Raw genomic sequence first — 21,736 nt, forward strand, 5'->3', positions numbered from 1 at the left:
GAGTACAAGCTGACTTATTTTCTAGAAACTTTCGATATGCTCGTTTCTTTTCCTTGACTGCGTCTTTAACTTCTTGACGGTAACATGGGATTTGGAATTTTCTATTCTTACAGATAACTTCACCACATGCCTCTCTAGCTGAATCAGTCAATGTTTTCTTCAGGATTTGCCACTGATCTCCAAGGTTTGGTTGTTGATCTCAAACTCTTTCATTGTTTCTTCAATGATGTTTTTGAATTTCAGTCTACAGTTCACTTCTGAAAGCTGCTTAAACTTGATTCGATTTTAAAAATTTTTACTCACGGTTCTTTTCAATATGAAATTCAATTTTTTTCTGCTCAAAACCAAATAGTGCTCACTTCCTATTTCAAATCCTCTGTATACTCTTGTGTGGGAAAACCCGTTGGAAAAATCGCTATCAACTATAACAGTCAGTGGAAGTTTTCTTACTTCTTGAGTCTTTTCTTCATGTGAATTGGTGCATATTTGTATATTGGAACATGGTGTTAATAATAACTAATCCATGTCCTGAACAGAAATTCAGCAGATATTTACTATTATTATTAGCTTTGCTCTTTTCTCCAATTTTTTCCAAAATATTTCTATATGTCTGGTATTCATTTCCTAGTCTGCAGTTTAGATCTTCAACAAGGACTAATGTTTTCTTTTTAATTGAGCCAGCTTCCTTCTCTAATGTCTCAAAAAAGCACAGAAGGTTCTGTGGAACCATAAGCTCAAATGAGTCTCATTGTTCAGCTTCCAATTTTGGAATTTGCTTACATCACTCTCTATGTGATATTGCCTGCCATTCAAGACAATTTTCCTTAAATTTAGTGTTCAATATTATGTTATTTCGCCTTTTCTCTGAATGTTATTGCCAGGATATAATAGTTTGTGTTTCGGGTTGAATTTCATCTACTCCCGCTGCCTTTCCACATTACAGATTTATGATTATTTGTGTGATAAAACTGGATTATAATCAGTTCCATTTATCATAATTTTGAAAACAAAAACATTTATAAACATATTAATCGAGTGAACTTGATCATTATAATATTTTTGCAACACCGATTGCTGCTTAAAATTCCAATTGAGCTTTTCATGGCTTTAAGGATTCGTGTTCATCACCAATAAAGCATTTTCAGATAGATCACATTTTCTATTAGTCTCAATAGTGCTAGGTATATCCTAGTTATTAAGATATCATCAGGTTTTGGATGAGATCTTATGTAATATGTATATGATCATTGATCTCGTAATTTCTATAATTTTCCTTGAAATCTCATGCTTTTTTATGTACTTAAAATTAGCCATTTTAATATTTTAGATCATGGCGTATCATATCTTAAGTATTTCTTGCTATCCGTTTCTGTTATTAGCTTATAAATTTCTGTATTATATTAAGACGACACATGTACTTGTTTTAGTTTTTTAAAAAAACTTATGAATACAATGCATATAAACAGCAATACATATAATTTCTTTACTATTTTTAAGCAATTTCAGTCCTGCACAGAAGCGGATAATATTCATACTATAATACTATAATACATTCAACTAAACTGTATAAATTATAGTAATTTTCTTTTAATATTTCGGTCCGCAAATAATGCATAGATGCACATTTCTGGAACATTATCTAGAAGGTTAATAAGACACTTAATTCTGAGAAACAGAGAGAGAGAGTAGCAAGTTGGCAAAAGAGAAATAACTACCAACTGCAAGTAATTTTCGTTTGTAGGATTCTGCGGTAACAACCTGATGCCAGCTCGTAATTCGCAATAAATTACTTCTACTACTGCTGTAGATGCAATTTGAGAAGAGTTAGCTGTACAATCCATTGACTGATGTCGACATTCGTGTTGTTATTCGGAGCGTGCATTAAGAAAATAAAGCAATTAGGTTTTCTCTTCTTAGTCAATACCATTATCTCTCTGCAAATCCTCAAAAATCTTGAACATTTCACATTATCCGAATTTTTCTATTTTTATAAAAAAATGTCGGTTAATGTTTAGGTCACAGAAATGAAACCGCTGTTTTCGTACTTGGTTTAATGGTTTATTAAGAAAGAAAGAAAAATTATCTGTTTTATGGAATGTCTTGGCGAACCTCCATTCTTTACTTCTTTTCACTTTTCCAGAGATACCTTGGAATTTTAATTTTATAATGAATTGACTACAAATAACCAAGGAATTATATTTTAATTAGGTATAATCCTTTCGTTATTTTAAGAAATATATATAGGCATAATTCCTGCGAAGGGTTTTCACGCCTTAGTCTTATCTGTTTTGGAAATAACGACTAGAAAGTAAAGAGCTCTGTGTATGCTTAAAGTTTGAAGAGGTTTGGCCTAGAGCAGGATGCCAATTACCCGTAGTTTGGAATCGATCATCGTGGAAGCTGCAAACAGAATCCTTAATACCAGAAAGCATTAAACTGAACTTTGCTTAAATTAATGAATACGTAGGACCTCTTTGCTTATTAGAGATACACTTAACTAAACTTGAAAGACTTTTTTACTTGCACAGGTTGCGTTGTAAAGAGACACTTATGTACTTCAGAAAAAGTAATAAAAATGTTTAGAAATAAGTTTAATTGCAGTGAGGTACAAAGGCTGAATTCAAAGAATTACTTTATTTGCTATAATTTGAAAAAGCACTTTATTTTCAAACTAGCAAAACTATCTCTCTCACTCCTTCTCTATCTATCTATCTATCTATCTATCTATCTATCACCTCTCTGTCACAAACATACACACAACACGCCACACGCCTGGCCCTCAGGATCTGCAGGAAAATGGTATTTCTAGCGGTGTGTGTGTGTGTGTGTGTGTGTGTGTGTGTGTGTGTGTGTGTGTGTGGTTTCTAAAGCAAGGATAGTAAGCCAGTTCTTGCTTTAATTTTTTTTTTCTGGAAATAAAGAACCATACACACTGTAACATCTCTAGACATAACAGCCGAGTCACTACACGTTTGGTAAATGGTATTTTCCTAGTAGCTGTTCCTTACTGAAGATGCTTCTCTTACAGACTACCTACAATCGCATTCCTATACATACTGTCATCAAAGAATACATTAACAGATTTCCTTCTTTTCTCTAATCACTCGATCATACATGACACTGCTATGTAAAAGGTCTTGGCACCTCTCATTTGCGGAGATAATATGAAGCGATTAACAAGAAAATATGCACTGCGATGCGTCATTTCATTCTACAGATTTTTAACTCTTCCAATTATGGAGACTTCTGAACAATTGAATCAAGCCATAGCATTGTTTTAAGATGAAGTCTGATTTGCACTGATCAGTTTCCAACTCTACGGAACTCAGTAATAATGCTCGAAAAACTTCTATAGCTGTAGATGAAATAAAATCACTTGGCTTGGAAATGAAGGTGCGAATAATCATTTCCAGTACAACACCTATCTCCCTCATTCGGTTTATGTATTACCTAGGTTCATTTTTACCATCTTGGTTTGATTCCTTCTGTAGTTTCTTTTCTATAAAATGGATATGAAGACAATAAAAGGTCGGAAAAAAACAATCTAAAAATATTGGTCTTAGTTTAAGATGATCCTCAAGCTCTCTGACATAACAGTTCGTTGCATAAATGAGACTTTTTCCATAAACCTCTGCACAAATCTACTGTTATTATCATGCATTATTTTTTCTGTTGTTGTTGTTGTTGTATGAATACTGTATCACTGTTACCTAGTATTTGCAAACAATGAAGATTTCGCTATAAGTCTTGCAACATAATGTGATCTATTAGTTTAAATCAACGTTGAATGAACAGACAGCATGAAATATGACCACAGCATCCCGTTTAGTGGTAACTGCAGTGTACCTTATTATAAAATGTCGTAGGTGTCTCCAAAGTTATTTTACATTAAATACACAAAGAAACCGGACTATTTTTTGAAAAACTGCTTCTTTAAACTGCCTGTTTATGTGCAAAAGAGGATAATTATCACAATAGATACTGGAAAGCTAATCCATGTGACGGTCTTTATGTGGTTTTTTTATCTTTCTCAGTTTGAAATCAAACCACAGACCTGTTCGCTAGTAGTTTAGATTAGGAGTTCTCTTGATATTTCTAAGGAAAATGGGGTGAGGACAACGTAGTAAATTTGAATGCCATAAAAACGAATCCTTCCTTATTACCGACAAGAAAGATTTTACTTCACTTCCACTTACTTTTGATGTTTCAATTTCCTTTCAAGATCAACATTATTCTCTTAGGCCGATTGTCATATCTGGTTTATTGGGCAAAACATATTACGTACATATAGGAGGTTATCAAAATAATGAAACATCTACAAATGTTTTGAAAATTTTTTTATTAATAAGCTGTAGGCTTATTATTTTATTAATAAGCTCGGGCTGCTAGAACACTATGAATTCGATGTGGAATATATTAATACAAGTAATGTACATAAGATAATGAAATTTTGGACCATTCCTGCCTCCAAACATGTCCCAACTGTGCCAATGATGTTGCAAGTAGAAAATATGGTTGGACCTTGAAGAACTGATTAGAGAAAACGCCTTTTCCATTTCATACCTTGTCATAATCTTCGATACTGTGCCCAGTGATGCAACTACGATTTCTGCGTTTTGCTTAAGGCAGCTCCTGCAAGCCGCAGTAACATTTCGCACACTAACTGTACTACAACAATCACAGAGACAAAGTCACTCGTGATGTGACAGTGCAGTATGATATTGACTATCACATATATCATGTAGTCGATGTTGAATTAGCTGTTTACAGTTAGTGTGCTAAATGTCAGACCACAATGACTTCCAAAAATGTATGATCATTGGAGTGCGGCATGCAGGAGCTGTCGTAACTAAAACGGCAGAAATGGTAGGTGTATTATGAGCCACAGTGTCGAAAATTATGACAAGTTATGGGACATATTTTGCAGGACGAATGCTCCCAAATTTCATTATCTTACTTACATGACTTGTACGAGTCTATTCGATATCGAATTCGTGGTGGTTTGCCAGCCCGAGGTGGATCTGCAGCTTATTAATAAAAGATTCTTCAAAAATTTGTAGGTGTTTACATTATTTTGATAATCACTCTTCAGACAATTCAGACTCTTAAATACATGATCTTCTTTCAGTTCCAAACATTATTTCTCTTCTGCTCAACTAGTAACACTTTACAAGTATCAGATCCGTCTAACGTTGGAGTGCTGTTCTCACGTTTGGAGTGATGAATCCAAAACCTTTCTAAGAATTCTTGATGATATACAGAAGAGCGCAATAAGCATAATTGGCGACCTTTAGCTGACAGAATTCCTTCACTTTCCCAATAGGTGCTCTGTATCTTCACTGTGTCTTTCAACAAGTAATTTTATGGCCATTTTCCTCTCTGGATTGGCCACTACCATTTCTTCATTTACCTCTAACCATGTAAGAAATAGAGCAGCCAGTGGCCAACACCGATACATTGTCCATCTCCAAACATACCGAACAAACTTGTTGTCATTTTCCTTCATTCCATTAAATCTCTATTTTCTTGGAACAATCTGCGACGGCTAAAACCTTTGTGCTTTCCATTTGTACTTCATTACAATTTATTTCATCCATTTTTCATCTATAAAGTATATTGTGAGAAACATTGCTCTGTATAAACATAATTATATTAACAAATCTATTTTATCAAAGCAGTTTGGTATAAAATTAATTTATAAATTTTTAAAAGTGCCCAAATTAAAAAAGGTAGTTAATTTTGCTTGCAGTCATTTGCAAATTCATTGTTGTAAACTTCCAACAACCGGCAATAAAGCATCATATAGCAAACGTGTCGGCTAATATATATATATATATATATATATATAATATTATATATATATATATATATATATATATATATATATATATAGCTTCCCATAAATCTATTATGAACTAGTTTGATAATTATATATTTTTATTCAGTTGGATTCACTAATAATGACATAATGACGATAGAATATATATTTGTATAAACATAGCTATTAAAGAATTTAAAATAATAATACCTCTTCTTCACCGTAGTCAAACCCAAACTCATTCTTCGCTATCTGTTTGACAGCTCGAGAGAACATAACATATTCTTCCGTCTCCGGAATTCTAGTTGTCACTGTAAGTAGAGCTTCGTAAGCCTTACGAGCGCGAAAGTTACGAGCTGGAGGATCACCTTCCTTGTACCACGGTCGACGACTCTCATTTTTGCTGGAACAAAACAGAAATGGTTTAGACAAGGGTTTAATGTAAGTTTTGAAGATAAAGTAAAATCTGTCTATCAGAAGACAGTGGGACCAAAAGAAAAAGGCCTTTCATGATCAAGAAATAAGTATCAGCTCTCTTACTGCATTTGTGTCAGATGTCGGGTCATAATAAAATGGCACTTCGGAAAAACTAACGTAATGTAAGCTCCTGAGGATCTCGAAGTAAATCCACCTGATGTGGCTCATTTGATGACGGTCTTTCAAAATAATACCACCAGCTTCTTCTCAAATTCAGATAAGAAACATTTATTTCTCATGATATCCCAAGAAGTACATGCGCCGCTATATTTTTCCCATTACATGCTATGTAAGGAAAAAACTCTACAACGAAATTTATTAACTCATATCGTGTTTTGCAGTTTTAGGATCACCTGCTGAGTACAAATGCTAGAAATGGAAAGAATTATTTTCGCTAATTATTTGGAAGACAATATAAAATAATCAACCATTATAAATTATGAAAAGAAATGTAGATGTCTTGCATTTAACAGTAATTCCGTGATAATAATCCCAGAAACAGAACATGGATCTTATCGTATTACACGCATGATCAAAGCAAAACATCCATAAGTTGGTTTCACCAGACGTGGTTTCTTTTCTTAAAGGAATTCATAAATCATATTTAACAGATAATTAATCTTCTTTACCTGTCACTTTGCGTAGCCCATCTTATCTTATAATTAGGTTACCGTTTGCCTAATTAAAGAATGCGATTTCAGGTTCTAAAGTACTTACAGCGTTCCTGCAAAATTCTTCCAACCATATGTTTGTGATAGGAGTCAAATATCTGAACATAGAATAAAAGAATCGGTATTGCTCCATGCATTTCAAATCTCAGGTTTTACAGAGAGCGAGTAACATTTTCTTATTTAATCATTTCTTCTTTTGTATGTATTGGTAAAAGATGTACGATTTTAATCACACGGTTTTGAGAAAGATTTTTCTTTTATTATTCCAGCCGCAGAAGGGAAGAGATCCTAAGCGATACAATAACACCGAATCACGTGCACTACTCTCCAAATTGATAGAATGGCACATGTAAAATTCTAAACCACCCTAACAAGATCACGTGATATACTCCTGAAGAATACTATTCAACTAACTGCGGATTCCACTAAATAAGAAGGAATGTCTTTTACACATACTTGGTAAGATTCAAAAACATAATCTCTTTTTTCCTTTGTTTTTGGTACAGCTCAATTACTGCACAGCTCAGCGAGGAAAATATTTTCATTATTAAAGAACTCATGTAAAACGAGAACTAAGTGCATGCTCGAGAAGCGTATACTGTTTTTGGAATTCTATCCCACCCCCTCCTCTAACACTTTCCACAGTACAACGAAAGTTTAAAAGGTTATTTCTCAATCACACATTTTCTGGAAAAATCTACTATATTATTTTCTCCGTGTACTTTGAAACATCCATGATAGTATATATACAGCATTTCACACCAGGCAATATTTTTAGGCCCCCTCTATATATGAGTGGGGTCTGGAAAAGTTCTGATGTATACCTAGAACAAAAATGATATTTTTGAAAATATTATTTTTGTTCAAGAAATAAAAAGAACAAATCGTTACAATTTGATGAAACATGAAGATTAAATAGTTTCCATCTGTTCATTCTTGTGGCTATATCACTTTCTTTAATATCATTTTGTTCTAGGTGTTGATCATTCTTTCCAAAATAAACTTTCCACACCCCAACCCTTATATATTATATATAGATGTGACACGACGCAACTTCCTTCACAGAGATAACCGTTTTTCAGCAGTCTTTGCATTCGCTTCACTGGACCAAGTAAGATGTCCTAAGGGATTCTGGACCAATTAAACAGAATAACGTCCCGGAGGTCAGCAACAGATCGTTGATGCGTTCCACATGGTTCCACAATGTTTGACGGGAATCGAATAAGAAGAATTAAGTAGCCACAGCAGCACACGGAATGCTTCAGTGCTTGGATATGTTCTTCGAACCATGATTATACAATACGAGGTTTGCTACTTGGATGTCATATTGGAAGAGTCTAGATCCATCATACCATATCGTAATAATGTGGGACAACAGCTGGTCCGAAACAATCCACAAGTAAGAATTCCCGGTCAGGATGTGTTCAGTAGGAATGAAAGACCCTAGTGATATCCATGAGAACAATCTCCATACCAGGATGCATCCATCACAGGCCTATTTGCGACCAACCGTACAGTCTCATTACTAACCAACAAGCCTTTTTCTAGCTTACGATACTGTGGTTGGCTAGAAACAGGCTTGGTGGTCATAATGTTTGGCTCACGAACATATATTCTGTAAAACGTTCGTGCCGGACTGTGTTTCGCACGTGTTGTTCGCCTGGCAATAGCTCTCTAGCCGTTGTAACATCTTCCTTACGCTTTGTGAAGTAGGAACATTTTCACACACTCGAAGATATGTACTACACGCTAATTTAATTTCATACGTTTTTCGAAGACTTTTCGTGTAAAACTAATATTTCTGAATTGCCTTCATCGTATATCTACACTTCTAGAAATAAATAAATAAAAACAACTATAGAATGTTTTTAATTATCCGAATTATACAAATGGAAATCAGAAAAATGTTTAATGTTTTAACATTACGTTTGTTTCTGAGTGCATATATATATATACACACACACATACATATGAGGGGGTCTGGAAAGTTCTGATGAACGTCTAGAACAAAAATAATATTAAAACAACTGATATAACTATAAGAAAGAATATATCTTAAAACACTTAAATCCCCATGTTTGAAATTGTAATAATTTGTTATTTTTCTTTCTTGAACAACAATGATATTTTCAAAAATATCACTTTTGTTCTAGGTGTTTATCATAACTTTCCGGATCCCCCCTCTAATATATATATATATATATATATATATATATATATATATATATATATATATATATATATATATATATATATATATATATAATCTACTTTTCCATTGTTTTCCGAAGCATATGATTATGCGTTTCCATCTCGCAAGCTATAAAAAAGCATTCGTTTTATATCAAACGTACAGCACTGCTGCTCATTGATTTCTGTGTGAAAAGCTGACCAAGCACTTTTGTGTTCTTAAATGCTAGGTCAATTTTCTTAAGACTAAAGATAGGAAAAAGGAATCCATATAAAGGAATAGAAATATTTTCCCTGGGACAGGATAAATGTCCTTTCGGAGTCCAGATATTCGGATGAATACACCAGAATCACAAATTCGTCAGCTAGTCCTGTTTCCAGTCTCTGAAATACGAAATGTTTTGTCTTGAAATATAAGTGAGTTTAACAAAATGCCGTTTTCCATATTTTCAAAACAAAATCATAACAAATTCAAAGCATGTTGGTATATGAGTTTGTGTGTGTGAATAATCTGCGATTTATAGGGATTACACTTAATAAGGTGCAAGTTTTTGAATTCTCTAGCCTATTCTTTTTTGAAGCACCTCGTGAACCATAACATCAACGATTTTTGAAATCCCACAACCGTCAGTGCTCCTCACTGAAATAAAACAAAGTCCACACACTTGAATTCAACAGAAGAACGGTTTCACATTACAATGTATTAAAGAGAACATTAGGTAATAACTTTAACCGTTCATTTTAAGAGAATATTATGAATACAGTTCTCATGCTGTTAGAATTAATCCACCATTCCTGTTTGCATTAATATGCTACTGACGCAGGGCAAGAAGTGATTAATGAAAGATTGGAGACATTTAACTGCATCTTAAGAATGTGATGCCATTTGATCAGCTGCTCTCATTTTTCAGTTAGGAGTCTTGTCAGTAAGGTGAGTTCTTGATTTAATCATCGTCTGGTCAATTTTGGTGCACATAAATCTCAAACTTTTACACATTTTCTGTATACTTATAATTATTAGATAATGGCAATGACAATTCCATCGACGATAGATTGAAATTCTATTATTCATCTAATGTATCCAATGGTGAACATTAGGGTGTTAGTTTATTCTGAAACCCTGCTATAATAGAGACCAAACACGATACCTGTTTCTAGTTTCCTTTAAGCTTTTATAAAGAATGCTTGTCTCTAATACAGGAAATGAAATGATTCGTCTCATAAAAACATACATTTAATCATATACAATGCCAAAGATAAATTAGAACCAGTAGCCTGTCCGTTAAACACAACTATCCTATTCACATCCAGTCAGGTCGGTAATGATTTTTTTTTTTTTTACCTTTGTAAAATTTAAATGGAATTCAAGGCAAGAACCTTCAATTCTATATAATATCGTGGGATACTCTCAGTCAGATTATTATTATTATTATTATTATTATTATTATTATTATTATTATTGTTCCGGGAAACTCCAAGGAGTCGGCATACTCATCGAGGGAGGCCCTAACATCATATCAAGAACAACTATTCGACATTCACACAGTATCTATCATACCTTGCCTTGAACTCATTCACAGTCGTAGCACCCACAACAGACTCTGGAAGCTTCTTCCACTCATTCACCACTCTCCAAGTAAAAAACCTAGCTCTAACACCCTTGTCAACCACGCTCTTGCCCAGCTTCCATGCATGGCCCCTAGTCCTCCCACCACCAGTCATATTTTCAAAAATATCTTCTGGATCTCTCTTGTAGAAACTCTTCAGTAATTTGAATGTCTCAATCATATCACCCTTCCTTCGCCTATCGTCCAATCTCTGGAACCCACAAATCTTCAACCTATTCTCATAAGGTTCATTCCACAGACCTTCTATCATCGGTCACTCGTCTCTGGATCCTCTCCACTTCCTCCCCATCACGAAGAAACCCTGGTGCCCATAACTGGTCACAGTAGTCCAGATGGGGTCTTATCAAGGCTCGATACAGAGGAACAACAACTTGTTTGTCTCTGCATGTTAAAGTATTTTTCAGAAGCCATTTGGTGAGCTGTTTTAGTCACTTTGGCAATGTGCCCCCTAAACTTCAATTCCCTATCCACCAAGACTCCCAAATCCCTGGCCTCATCAATCTCCTGGAGTACGGTTACACCAATGCGATATACTACTGCTATTCGTTTCACCCCAAATCGCATAACCTTACACTTTGCCACATTAAATTGACATCTATTTTTCCTAGCCCAGTCCTCCAAACTATCCAAATCATCCTGTAAAATTTTGACATCCTGTGCACTCACAATTGCTCTGTCCAACGTTGCATCATCAGCAAACAAGTGAACACTTCCTATCAAATCCTTTCCTATATCATTGATGAACAAATTGAAAAGCAGTGGTTCAAGAACAGAGCCCTGTGGCACCCCACTAGTCACAAGCTCTTTTAGACTCCACTACTGAATAAAACACTCACTGGTATCTCTCCTTCAACCACCCTCCTATCCATCTCACCAACCCTATATCTGCTCCAGTTTACTGATTAGGGTTCTATGTGGTATCCTCTCAAAAGTCTTGGCAAGGTTCAGTAGTATTACTGTAAACCCATTACCCCTATGCAGTTCAGCCGTCACTGTGTTATAAAACTTGAGCAAGTTACTGAGGCATGATCTACCCTTCACAAAACCATGTTATCCCCCATACAATATCCCATTTTCATCTATCCAATCCTGTATTCGTTTCTTGACTAATTTCTCTAAGACCTTGACAATGATTCCTGATATGCTAATCGATCAGTAATTTACAACAGCCAGTCTTGGAACCACCTTTATGCAGTGGAATTATTTTCCCCTCTTTCCACCCCCCTCGGGACTAACCCAGACCCGAGACTCAAATTTATTTTTATAACATGAAATATTCTATTTGTGAAACCTATTAGTGAAGTTTTTATGTCTCGGCATACATATTTTTAATAAAAATGATTTGTAGTAGTTAAATAGGTATGCTCAACTGATGACGACAGTCTTGTAGGGCCGCGATGTCGTTTATTTTAAATGCTAACATGCACACTGAACATGAAGTGAGAAGTTTATGTTGGCGTTAGACGGTTGCTATAAGGATCAAGAGACAAAAGCCCTCTATTAATCTTAAACTTCATAGATTTCTCAAAAGCCTTCGATTCAATCAATAGCCCAAAGGATATTCGAACTTCTAAGTTATTATGGCACAGCCTTGAAAATAATAATCAAAGCAATAGAAGAACCGTACCAGAGAGAGAGAGAGAGAGAGAGAGAGGGAGATGACTGCGAGCTTTCCCACATCCACTGAAGTTTTCCAGGGAGCTTCTCTGCTCTATATTTTTTATGATTACCCTTGATTATGTATTCAGACTCGTAAGAAAAAGGTAAGGAATAACTCTCGAAGAATCAGAAGGACGAATAATCCGCATTCGAAGTCTCTGTTTTGCAGATGATGACTGTAACATTTAGACTTTCAGAAAACACTAAGATAATATATGTAAAATGCAGCATTGATTGGATTGGCCGTCAATAGCAGTAAAACTAAAGTTCTAAAGAACAGATGCATTATGTTCTTTAGAATAAAATAGAAAATATCTATTCTGTTCTGTTCTTGTAGGCTAAATTACCACATTAGTAAATGGTTTCAACACCCATTGTTCATACACAGATTACTAACAAACATAGTGAAAATAAAGCACAAAGCTCTTCAGTTCAGCAAAAGTCTAACTAATATATAATCTCATCGCCCAAACCAAATTTCAAAGCCAAAATTATTTTGCACCAAAAACCATCAATCAAGTCATATTTACATATGGTGTCATGCTTGAAGAAATTTAGCAACGATCTCTAATAGAAAAGATTACAAAAAGTCAACTAAGAAGGTCGAGATACCAACTTTGGCATCCACCTTCACCTACGTTCAGTGCTCTTGCTCTTTACACCAACTAATGAACACAGAGAAGACCAAACATGATAAAAAATGAATAAATCAGTTTTTGCAATACATAAGGAAACTTCTTTTTGAAAATGAGTCTCATGAATCATCTGACATTTACCGTTTGGCTCAAAACAGAGCAACCTGGTTCACTTTCATGCAATAGACGTTGTATTCACGAGGTTTTGTTATATAAATATTTCTGTTTATATATTTTCCTATTCACAGATGAATAAATGGTGATGGTAATAAAATCGACGTTACAGTTTCGGTAGTCGCACTAAAAATGATGTTATCCCTTTCCGCTAATTGGTGACAGTTGTTTCCTGAACGACAATGTTACTGTCAATCGAGCCAGAACTGTTCACCAGTTCTTGTTCGATGGATAGAAGAATCACAGTAGTTCAGCGAATATGACAGTAACTTCTACCATCTTCTCTGGCCACCGCCATCCTTGGATCTCAATCCCATTGAGATCCATGGATGACATCCAAAACGGTATTAAATAAAAGTTTCTATTTCTGTGATCGGTAGGTGTATATATAGAATTTTATACCAGATATCAAAGTTGGACTTTAATAAAACAAACATACAGTCACATATATTACGAGGGTGGACTGAAAAATTCTCGGCCTAACAATGAAGAAACGAATTTGCAATTTCAACATAATTTTCATTTTTCAACATAATCTCCCTGAATACTAATACATTTATTCCAGCAAAATACCCCTGTACAGCTGAAATCATCTCTTGATTCGAAGAGAAACGCTGACCAACGAGGAAGATTTTTAGTTTTGGGAAGAGATAGAAGTCAGAGGGAGCCAAATCTGGGGAATAGGGTGGATGTTCTAACAATTCATAGTGCAAGTCCCTTAATTTTCCTATTGCCAAAACATATTTGTGGGCAGGTTCATTGTCCTGATGGAATATGATGTTTTCTTCCAAATCGAGTATTTTCTCAAGAAGTTTTAGTCTAGTCTGGTTAAAAGATCGGAATAATATTCTCCGGTTATTGTTTTACCCTTTTCAAGATAATTAGCATCCGAAAACACCGATTCCATGACCTTTCCTGCTGATAGAACTGACTTTGTTTTCTTTGAAGCTGAACAACCGGCTTTTGTCCATTGTTTTTACTGCTATTTGGATTCTGGTGTGTAATGATAAATACAAGTCTCATCCATAGTAATAAATCGACACACAAATTCAGTTTTATTCTTGGTAAAACGCTCCAAGCATTGTTCAGAGATTTTCATACAAGTGCATTTTTGATCTGCTGGGAGCAAGCGCGACACCCATCTTGCGCAAAGCTTTTTCATTTGCAATTCTTCATGCAAAATATATTCTACCCGTTCTTTTGAAATGTCTGTAGTCTCAGCAGTTTCATGCACTTTGACTTGCCGATCATCCAATAATATATCTTACACATGATCAGTGATTTCTGATGTGTTTACACTTTTTGGACGTCCTTCACGTGGATCATCTCGAAGGCTGGTACGGTGACGTTTAAACTCAACAGCCTATTTCTTAATTATCGAAAACGAAGGAGAAGAGTGCTTATAAACGTTTGTGAACTTCGAATTAATTTCGTTTGGCGTTAAACCTTCTTTTACGAAGAATTTTATAACCTCACGATACTCAAGTTTATCCATTTCAATGAATACAGACAACCATTTTGCTTCAGACAGCTGTATAAAACAAACTACTTGATAGAATGACTTGGAATTTCACATGGATGCTTATGACAGATGTACAAACTTGGAAAAAAATATCGCTCCGATGTTGTTATCTATATTGGAGGCCAGCAACCTTTCAGACCATCCTGGTATAATCACGTATAATGATACATTTTCTATTACTCATGATAGTAAATTATGGCTACAATGAAACAGTTGCCATTTTCCTTAACACAGGTGCAGTCTCTCTCTCATATTCAAAAATGCGAATGAAAACATATATGTTTTAAAAAATTCTAAGAGAAGCTAACTCTGTGCAACTGCGGAGTCTATTTTGTTTCCTCAAGAAAGTTATTCAATCCTATCTGAAAAAAACTGGTGTTCATTCGGTAACCATGACCAAACAGGACCACAATTATAAACCAGAGAAACAGAATGCAGGTGTTGTATGTCGGGACAAGAGACCAAAATATATACCAAAACGATTACATTGGAGGAAGTGTCCTATTTTTTCTTTTTTTTTCTTTCTTATTTCTGTTTCTTCTTAAATTTGATGATCCACAGTCCGCTCACACTTCACTCTAAATTGGAATTCCGGTTAATCACAATTAACAGGAAATAGTATCTTCATAAAGCATGAATACTAAAATAAAGTTATTGGTAATAAGGCGTACTTAAGCTCGGACAGTAATGATGACTTGTAATATTATGAACGAATATACTCAAACCTATAGAGGTTGGGTTAATAAGAATGATCCTATAATTTTCCATGACTTCCAGGATACCTATTATTTTATGGTACTGCAATTTGAGTGAGGAGACTTTTTTTTTCCTGAAAGAGATTTGTAATTCAATTATTAATTCCTCCAACTCCGCAATGTGAAATAACTTAAGCATGATTGATAATGGAAATCTTTCGTTTTATATATAAATATCACACAAAGTGCAACCAAAAAGATTTGTTTCATCAACCATTTGTCTCCATTAATGCTCACTTGTATTTAATGTTCCTGAATTTTTAGCAATATCATTTAAATTAGAACAATGTTGTTTGGAATGTTTACTAATCAAGCAGCGTTTATTGGTATTTTATAAAAAAGATATAAATCATATTAAGTCCAAATTAAAAAATAAACTGTTGCTTTTACGTAGATCTCTCTTGACCAAACAGTTGGTAGATTCATACTTAGATCAGCTGGATTTTTTAAATAAAGGTTGAAAAAAAATATTAATCCTAGAATATGGATGTGCCATTTTCCCAGACATGAACACACTGACATAAAATCTTAGTGTGTTATATAGCAAGGCTAAGCTCCTTGCAAATATTTCCTATACCTATAAGTGACAAACAATGATCCTTATATAAAGGATATCTGAGACAAGGAAAGAAAAAAAAATTAGGAAACGTACATATATAAACATTGTAGGCGCGTTTTGCACTATTAACATATCATGAAATTATTAAAAAAATAAAACGTAAGTATTTTTATTTAAAACTTTTTTTATAAAAAACTGCACGTAGAGCAGAATATATACCAGAACGTTTAAGGTAATTATATCTAAAAATCTGTAAATTAAATTATGAGGCGATCTTTCCCTTTTAAGTTTGGCTGATGGAGACAAGTTTCACTACTCTGTATTTGTTTCGGACAAAGATACCATACCGAGTAAGACCGGACATATCCTCTAGGTAGCTGTTGAAAGATAAGTGTTGTTCCATTAGAACCAACGCCGAACTTCCCACGTATCGAAAGTTAGGAGACAATACGAACGACGTCTCTGGATGTTTCCACAAATGACAATGGATCCACGATGTCTTTAAAAAGAATGTAGTAAGGCAAGAAGAAAACTTCCTAACAGGGCAAAATAAGTTTTGTTCGTTTAAAGATAAACCAACTGAATCACTGAACTCACTATTAAAAATATTCCTTATGCCTTTCTTCTTCTTTGTTATTTTTGTTTCACTAGGTTTCCTCATTAAGAAATGTGATTTAACGACTGAGAATAAACCGTATGCCTAAAACGGTTGCTAAAATAACATACACTGCTTGAAAAGAAGTCGTCGGACATCCCTATAGGTAAAGTTCACCGTGCCATGCAACCGGTCACATATTTGTATCCGGTATAAATTAGAGGAATGTGATGCTTCTAAGTCAGTACAACTGTGTCCAGGTGACATGGCTGGACACAGTTGTACTGACGGAGCTTGAAAGAGGAACTGACGGAGCTTGAAAGAGGCGTTGTGATAGGATGCCATGTTGGAGCAGTATCTGTTCGCAAATTGTTGACAATTTAGGCCATCCCAGGAAACAACCAATGATTCCATGATGAAATGGAAGCGCAGGGAGTCAACTGCAAGTGCTACATTCAGTGGATGAATGTAGCTTGCGCCACGCTCACCGAACATGGCCATAGGGTGCTAAGAAGGATAATATGTAAAATCCGAAATTCTTCGGCCAACACATTGATTGAAGAACTCTGGCCATCGACATGAACACTATTTTACACAAAAATAGTGTTAAACATTCAGAAGAAAGGCTCAGAACATGTGTTTCCATGGTAGCACTGCATTATGCAGTGGTACCACAGATTACCCGAACCGACATGCAGCGTCGTCTTCAGTGGTGCAAAGAGAGAGTACAGTGGAACGTGGAAGCTTGGAATGCTGTGTTATGGAATGACGCTCCACCCTCTATCGAACAGAAGGAACGGTGTGGGTGTGGTCTAGAATGGTCCTGGATTGGCCGCGGACCTCTTTTTGTGGTGCCACGAACACTGAACTTCAAGAGGTATCGGAACATTCTGGACAATGCAATGCTTCCTGCTTTGTGGCGTTTCTACGGAAATGATGATTCTCTCTTTTAAAAGGACCATGCACCCTGTCATAAGGCTGCTGCTGTAACTTCGTGGCTTATGAACATGAACGTCACAATCCTTGAATGGCCTCCACATAAACCTGATCTCAACCCTATTAAACAGCTGCAGGATGAATTGGGAATCACGCCTCACACTGCATCTTGTGAGGTCAACGAATGCCCTCCCCAGAGCAGTCCAGAACCTCATTACATGCCTACAGGAAGAATTGTCCAAAATTCCCATTGATCGCTATTGAACGCTTGTGGGAAGTATGCTCAGTGCTGTAATCATCACAGCGAAAAGAGGTCGAATATCTTATTAAGGTGGGCGCCGCTGTTTGTACCTTACACCTATGGCATTCGTTGCCTTTTTTTCGAGAAATGTAATTGTAAAATTATATTCACTAGTTTCCGTTAAAACATAAATGAAATATTGAAATAATCATCGCCAAAGGGTGTCTCGCAGATTGTAGTTAGTGTTACGTGTATCACTTGGACATCAATTTTTTTTCTTCGTACAGTATCGTGCTCGTTAATAGTTTATTTTTTACAAAAATTGAAAGCTGTCAATAATTTTTATTAGATGTAATATTGAGTTACCTGTTTAAAATTTATTAAAATCAAAATCACTTCATTCTGGAATTGTTTCATGAGATCGTATAGGCATTAAGAACTTAATGGGTGTCATTTGCTCAATAACATCATCTGAAAAAGAACGCAACTCACCGTTATTGTGGAATAAACTAGTATAGTGCTATTACCCTCTCATTAAATATAGTTTGTAAATTTGGGGGTTTCTCTAAATCCGTGTGTAGCTTATCACTTTGTTGCAGAGTAATTACTTATTTATTTATAAATACATAAAAAAGACAGGTAATGGCAAACAAAAGGTGCATAAATTTTTTTTGTATGCAATTGTTATTTAAATTATTGAAAATAATTAACTAGTCCTAGTTTGCTCGGTTGAAAACTAAGTCTTATTTACTCTACATAAGGACAATAAATGACTAGGTTAGGTTAATGACTTACTGAACACTGCTGAGACCTGGAGCTCCTTTTTATTTTATTTATTATTAAAATACGTCTTAATAATTTTAAATAATATGCTTTATTATTAACGTACGAGGTTGTTCTGAAATGTTCTCTGCATCGACCATAGATGTCAACACTATCAGAAAGGTTTTTTTCCTAAGTTGTTAGATCTGTCATAAGCATCCATGTGAAACTGCAAGTCATTCTATCAAATATTTTGTATTTCCGTAATATGAACACCCTTCACGTGAAGGGCGTTCATAAAGTGTAAAAATACCAGAAAAAATCATTGATCGTGTGAAAGATGTGGTATTGGATGTCCGGCAAGTCAAAGTATTATTTATGCTGAAGATATAATTCAAAGGAGGAATAACTCTTTAATATTATTTACTAAAATAAAGAGCCAAACGTTTTCAGTTCGGCGATGCATATTTATAGAAGCAGAGTGGATGTTCTGCATTGTTTCAATCCCGAATGTAGAAACTATGAAAGTTTTGTAAGGTATGTTGTCTAATTTTAGGTAAGTTACCTACAGTATGTCTTTTAAGTAGTCCACACTAAGGCAACTCGTGAATGCGGGGGAGTGTATTTCCGTAATCTCTTTGGTCAACTTACCTTACGAAACTTTCAAAGTTTCTACATTCGGCTTTGAAATAATTCTGGATCTATTATCCACGTTGCTTATGTAACTTTAATATTATAATTATCGTGAGCCATTCTGGTCTAATGCATCCAACTATGTAAATAAATAAACTACTATCTGCGATTCTCCATCTTAACATAACATAAAATAAAATAAAACCTTTAGTCAGAATTACCAGCTTACTTTAATAAGTAATGATGCACAACAAAGTTAGGAAATGATGACGAGAAATACGGAAATAGACGTCAAGAGAAACGACAAAATATTAGTCACGTATGTGAACAATGATAGTGAGTAAAAATCCCCAAGGACGAACTTCGTTAGAGACCAAGAAAGAACTTTGTTTATTGAAGGAAATAGTTGGCAAATGATTCTGAAGCACAAACTGGACGACAAACAAAAGAAATGAAGGAAGTTTACTGGCAAAGGAGAGAGCGTGAAATGCTAAATAAAGTATTTCATTTAGCATTTATTATTTATTTATTCATTTAGCATTAGAGTAAATCATTTTAAGGGAAGTTCAGCACCTGAAATGATACTGATCTTCCTTTAAAATGATTTACTCGATTTCGTGATATTTACATTATGAAATCGAGTATTTTACTTTTTCTTTGTTTATATTTACATATAAACAAAGAAAATGAACAGCTGTTTTTTCTTTATTGTCCATAAATCTTCTTATAGTAGTTAGAATGCATTTGATATACTCCTAATAACTGAAGAGCCTTCTTTTTATGCAGATTATTTTCCTAGCTGTTTTTCTGATTGCAAAATAGGAAAACTAAGACGGAGTCGGATATATCCAGCTAGATAATTACGTGTATTTTATTTTCCATTCGGTATGTCTTTTTTAAGCAGAAAATATAAGGAAAAGAACGACGAAGTATTGTTTTGTTTGTTTCTTTTAATATATTACTCCATCCATCTCATTCTAATTAACTCAACGTAAGACGAAAACGTCATACCTCTACAGGGGGTAAGTAAAAAAGCTGTTCTTTCCCCGCAATGATCGCGTCGTGCTTTCTTCTTATATAAAAGGATACAAAAGCAATGACAAGGTTAGACATAAAAATATCCTTATCGAAACATAAACATATCCTTATCAGAAGCTTTAAACCCTGACATATTATTTTACCCCTAAGCAATGTAAGTTCCGAAAGGTATGTTTTCTATAAAACTATTCCAGAAAAATTTGCTATCACTCATGATCTGACACAAAATACTTGACAATGCTTATCATTCTCCAAAACGTGGACTTTTTCCCTTAACAGTTCTCCCTCACAATGAAGTGTAAATGTTTGCTTTCCTCTTGGCAAATCCAACCACAAAACTTGTCCATGTTTTTTTCTAGAGATTAAGTGTCTCCAAGTTAATCTCCGAGTCTTTTCTGCAGCTATAACGATGTTTTGGGAATGAATATCATGCTTTCTACATGATTTCCATTGTATAGTTGCTTTATCCAAACACCAGCTCAGACCAAATAACTGAAATAATCCTTATTAGAATAGCAATCTTCCTCCTCCTACTCACTCCACTCAAAACTCCCGATGCCATCCAAGCTAAGATTCTCAAAAACGTTGCAAAGCAGAATAAAATAAAAATAAAAATAATAAATAAAAAAAAATAATAATGAAAACTTTTACACAGCCTTCACTGCAGTCCGAACCAACTGTACGAATAACATCAACATATACCAAGACGATTTCGCAATGGGCAAATGCAAAAAAACTTATTTTATGGTCAAACGTCAATCGAGTCTTCTGGTTCCCTACTTAAGTTGTCGAGCATAGTTTCTTCCTTTTCTTTTCTTTATCTTTCATTCATCCCGAAAGTATCAAGATAACATTACCTGAAAATAAGACAGACTTCTTTAGTCGTTTCCTTCAACTTTTATACATGCAACCAAGGAAAATCTCCATCCAAGGAACTACAAATTGTGAAGTGTCTTTCGCCGGGACATCAGAAAAATGTTAAACAGCCTTGATACTAATAAATCCTACCTCTAAGTAGTATATGTCGAATTGTGCTAAAACGTGGTCTACAATTAACACCCATCCTGTGTTGCCTATGCAAGCTGTATACTAATCTGTCACCGACCTATCCACATGGAAGCAAGGCTTTATTCAGATTGCCCCTAGAACAGACGAACGTCATACATTAAACCATCGTCCCATGTCATCAACTCAATACTATCGAAAATGATGGAGAAGATCATTAACGATCAGCTTCCTTCACTATCTGGAGACCATTAGATCAGCAATACGAATTCTTCCGCTCTTGTTTTGTGGAAGACCTTCACTATCTGGAGACTTCTTTTCTAAGCTTACCCACCACTGGATATAAGACGTGAAAAAGTTTGTAGAAATTCACGTTATCTCTCTCTCGTTCTATTTACAAGGAATAATGGCCTTCATACGAATGACACTTCCGACTAG

General features: G+C 34.9%; 1 protein-coding gene across 1 annotated transcript in view; it reads right to left on the bottom strand.

The window, feature by feature from the left end:
• LOC150104327 (atrial natriuretic peptide receptor 1-like) overlaps positions 1-21,736 on the bottom strand; it is a 358,232-nt gene that overhangs the window by 129,710 nt on the left and 206,786 nt on the right. The window contains exon 3 of the mRNA XM_090396458.1: positions 6,029-6,221. Within this exon, the coding sequence (XP_090252584.1) occupies positions 6,029-6,221 (193 nt within the window). The remainder of the gene's footprint in view (positions 1-6,028; positions 6,222-21,736) is intronic.

Source organism: Typopeltis vanoorti, chromosome 8, assembly GCF_054136105.1.
Source record: "Typopeltis vanoorti isolate ZY-2024b chromosome 8, IOZ_Tvanoo_1.0, whole genome shotgun sequence".
NCBI classification, from domain to species: Eukaryota; Metazoa; Arthropoda; class Arachnida; order Uropygi; family Thelyphonidae; genus Typopeltis; species Typopeltis vanoorti.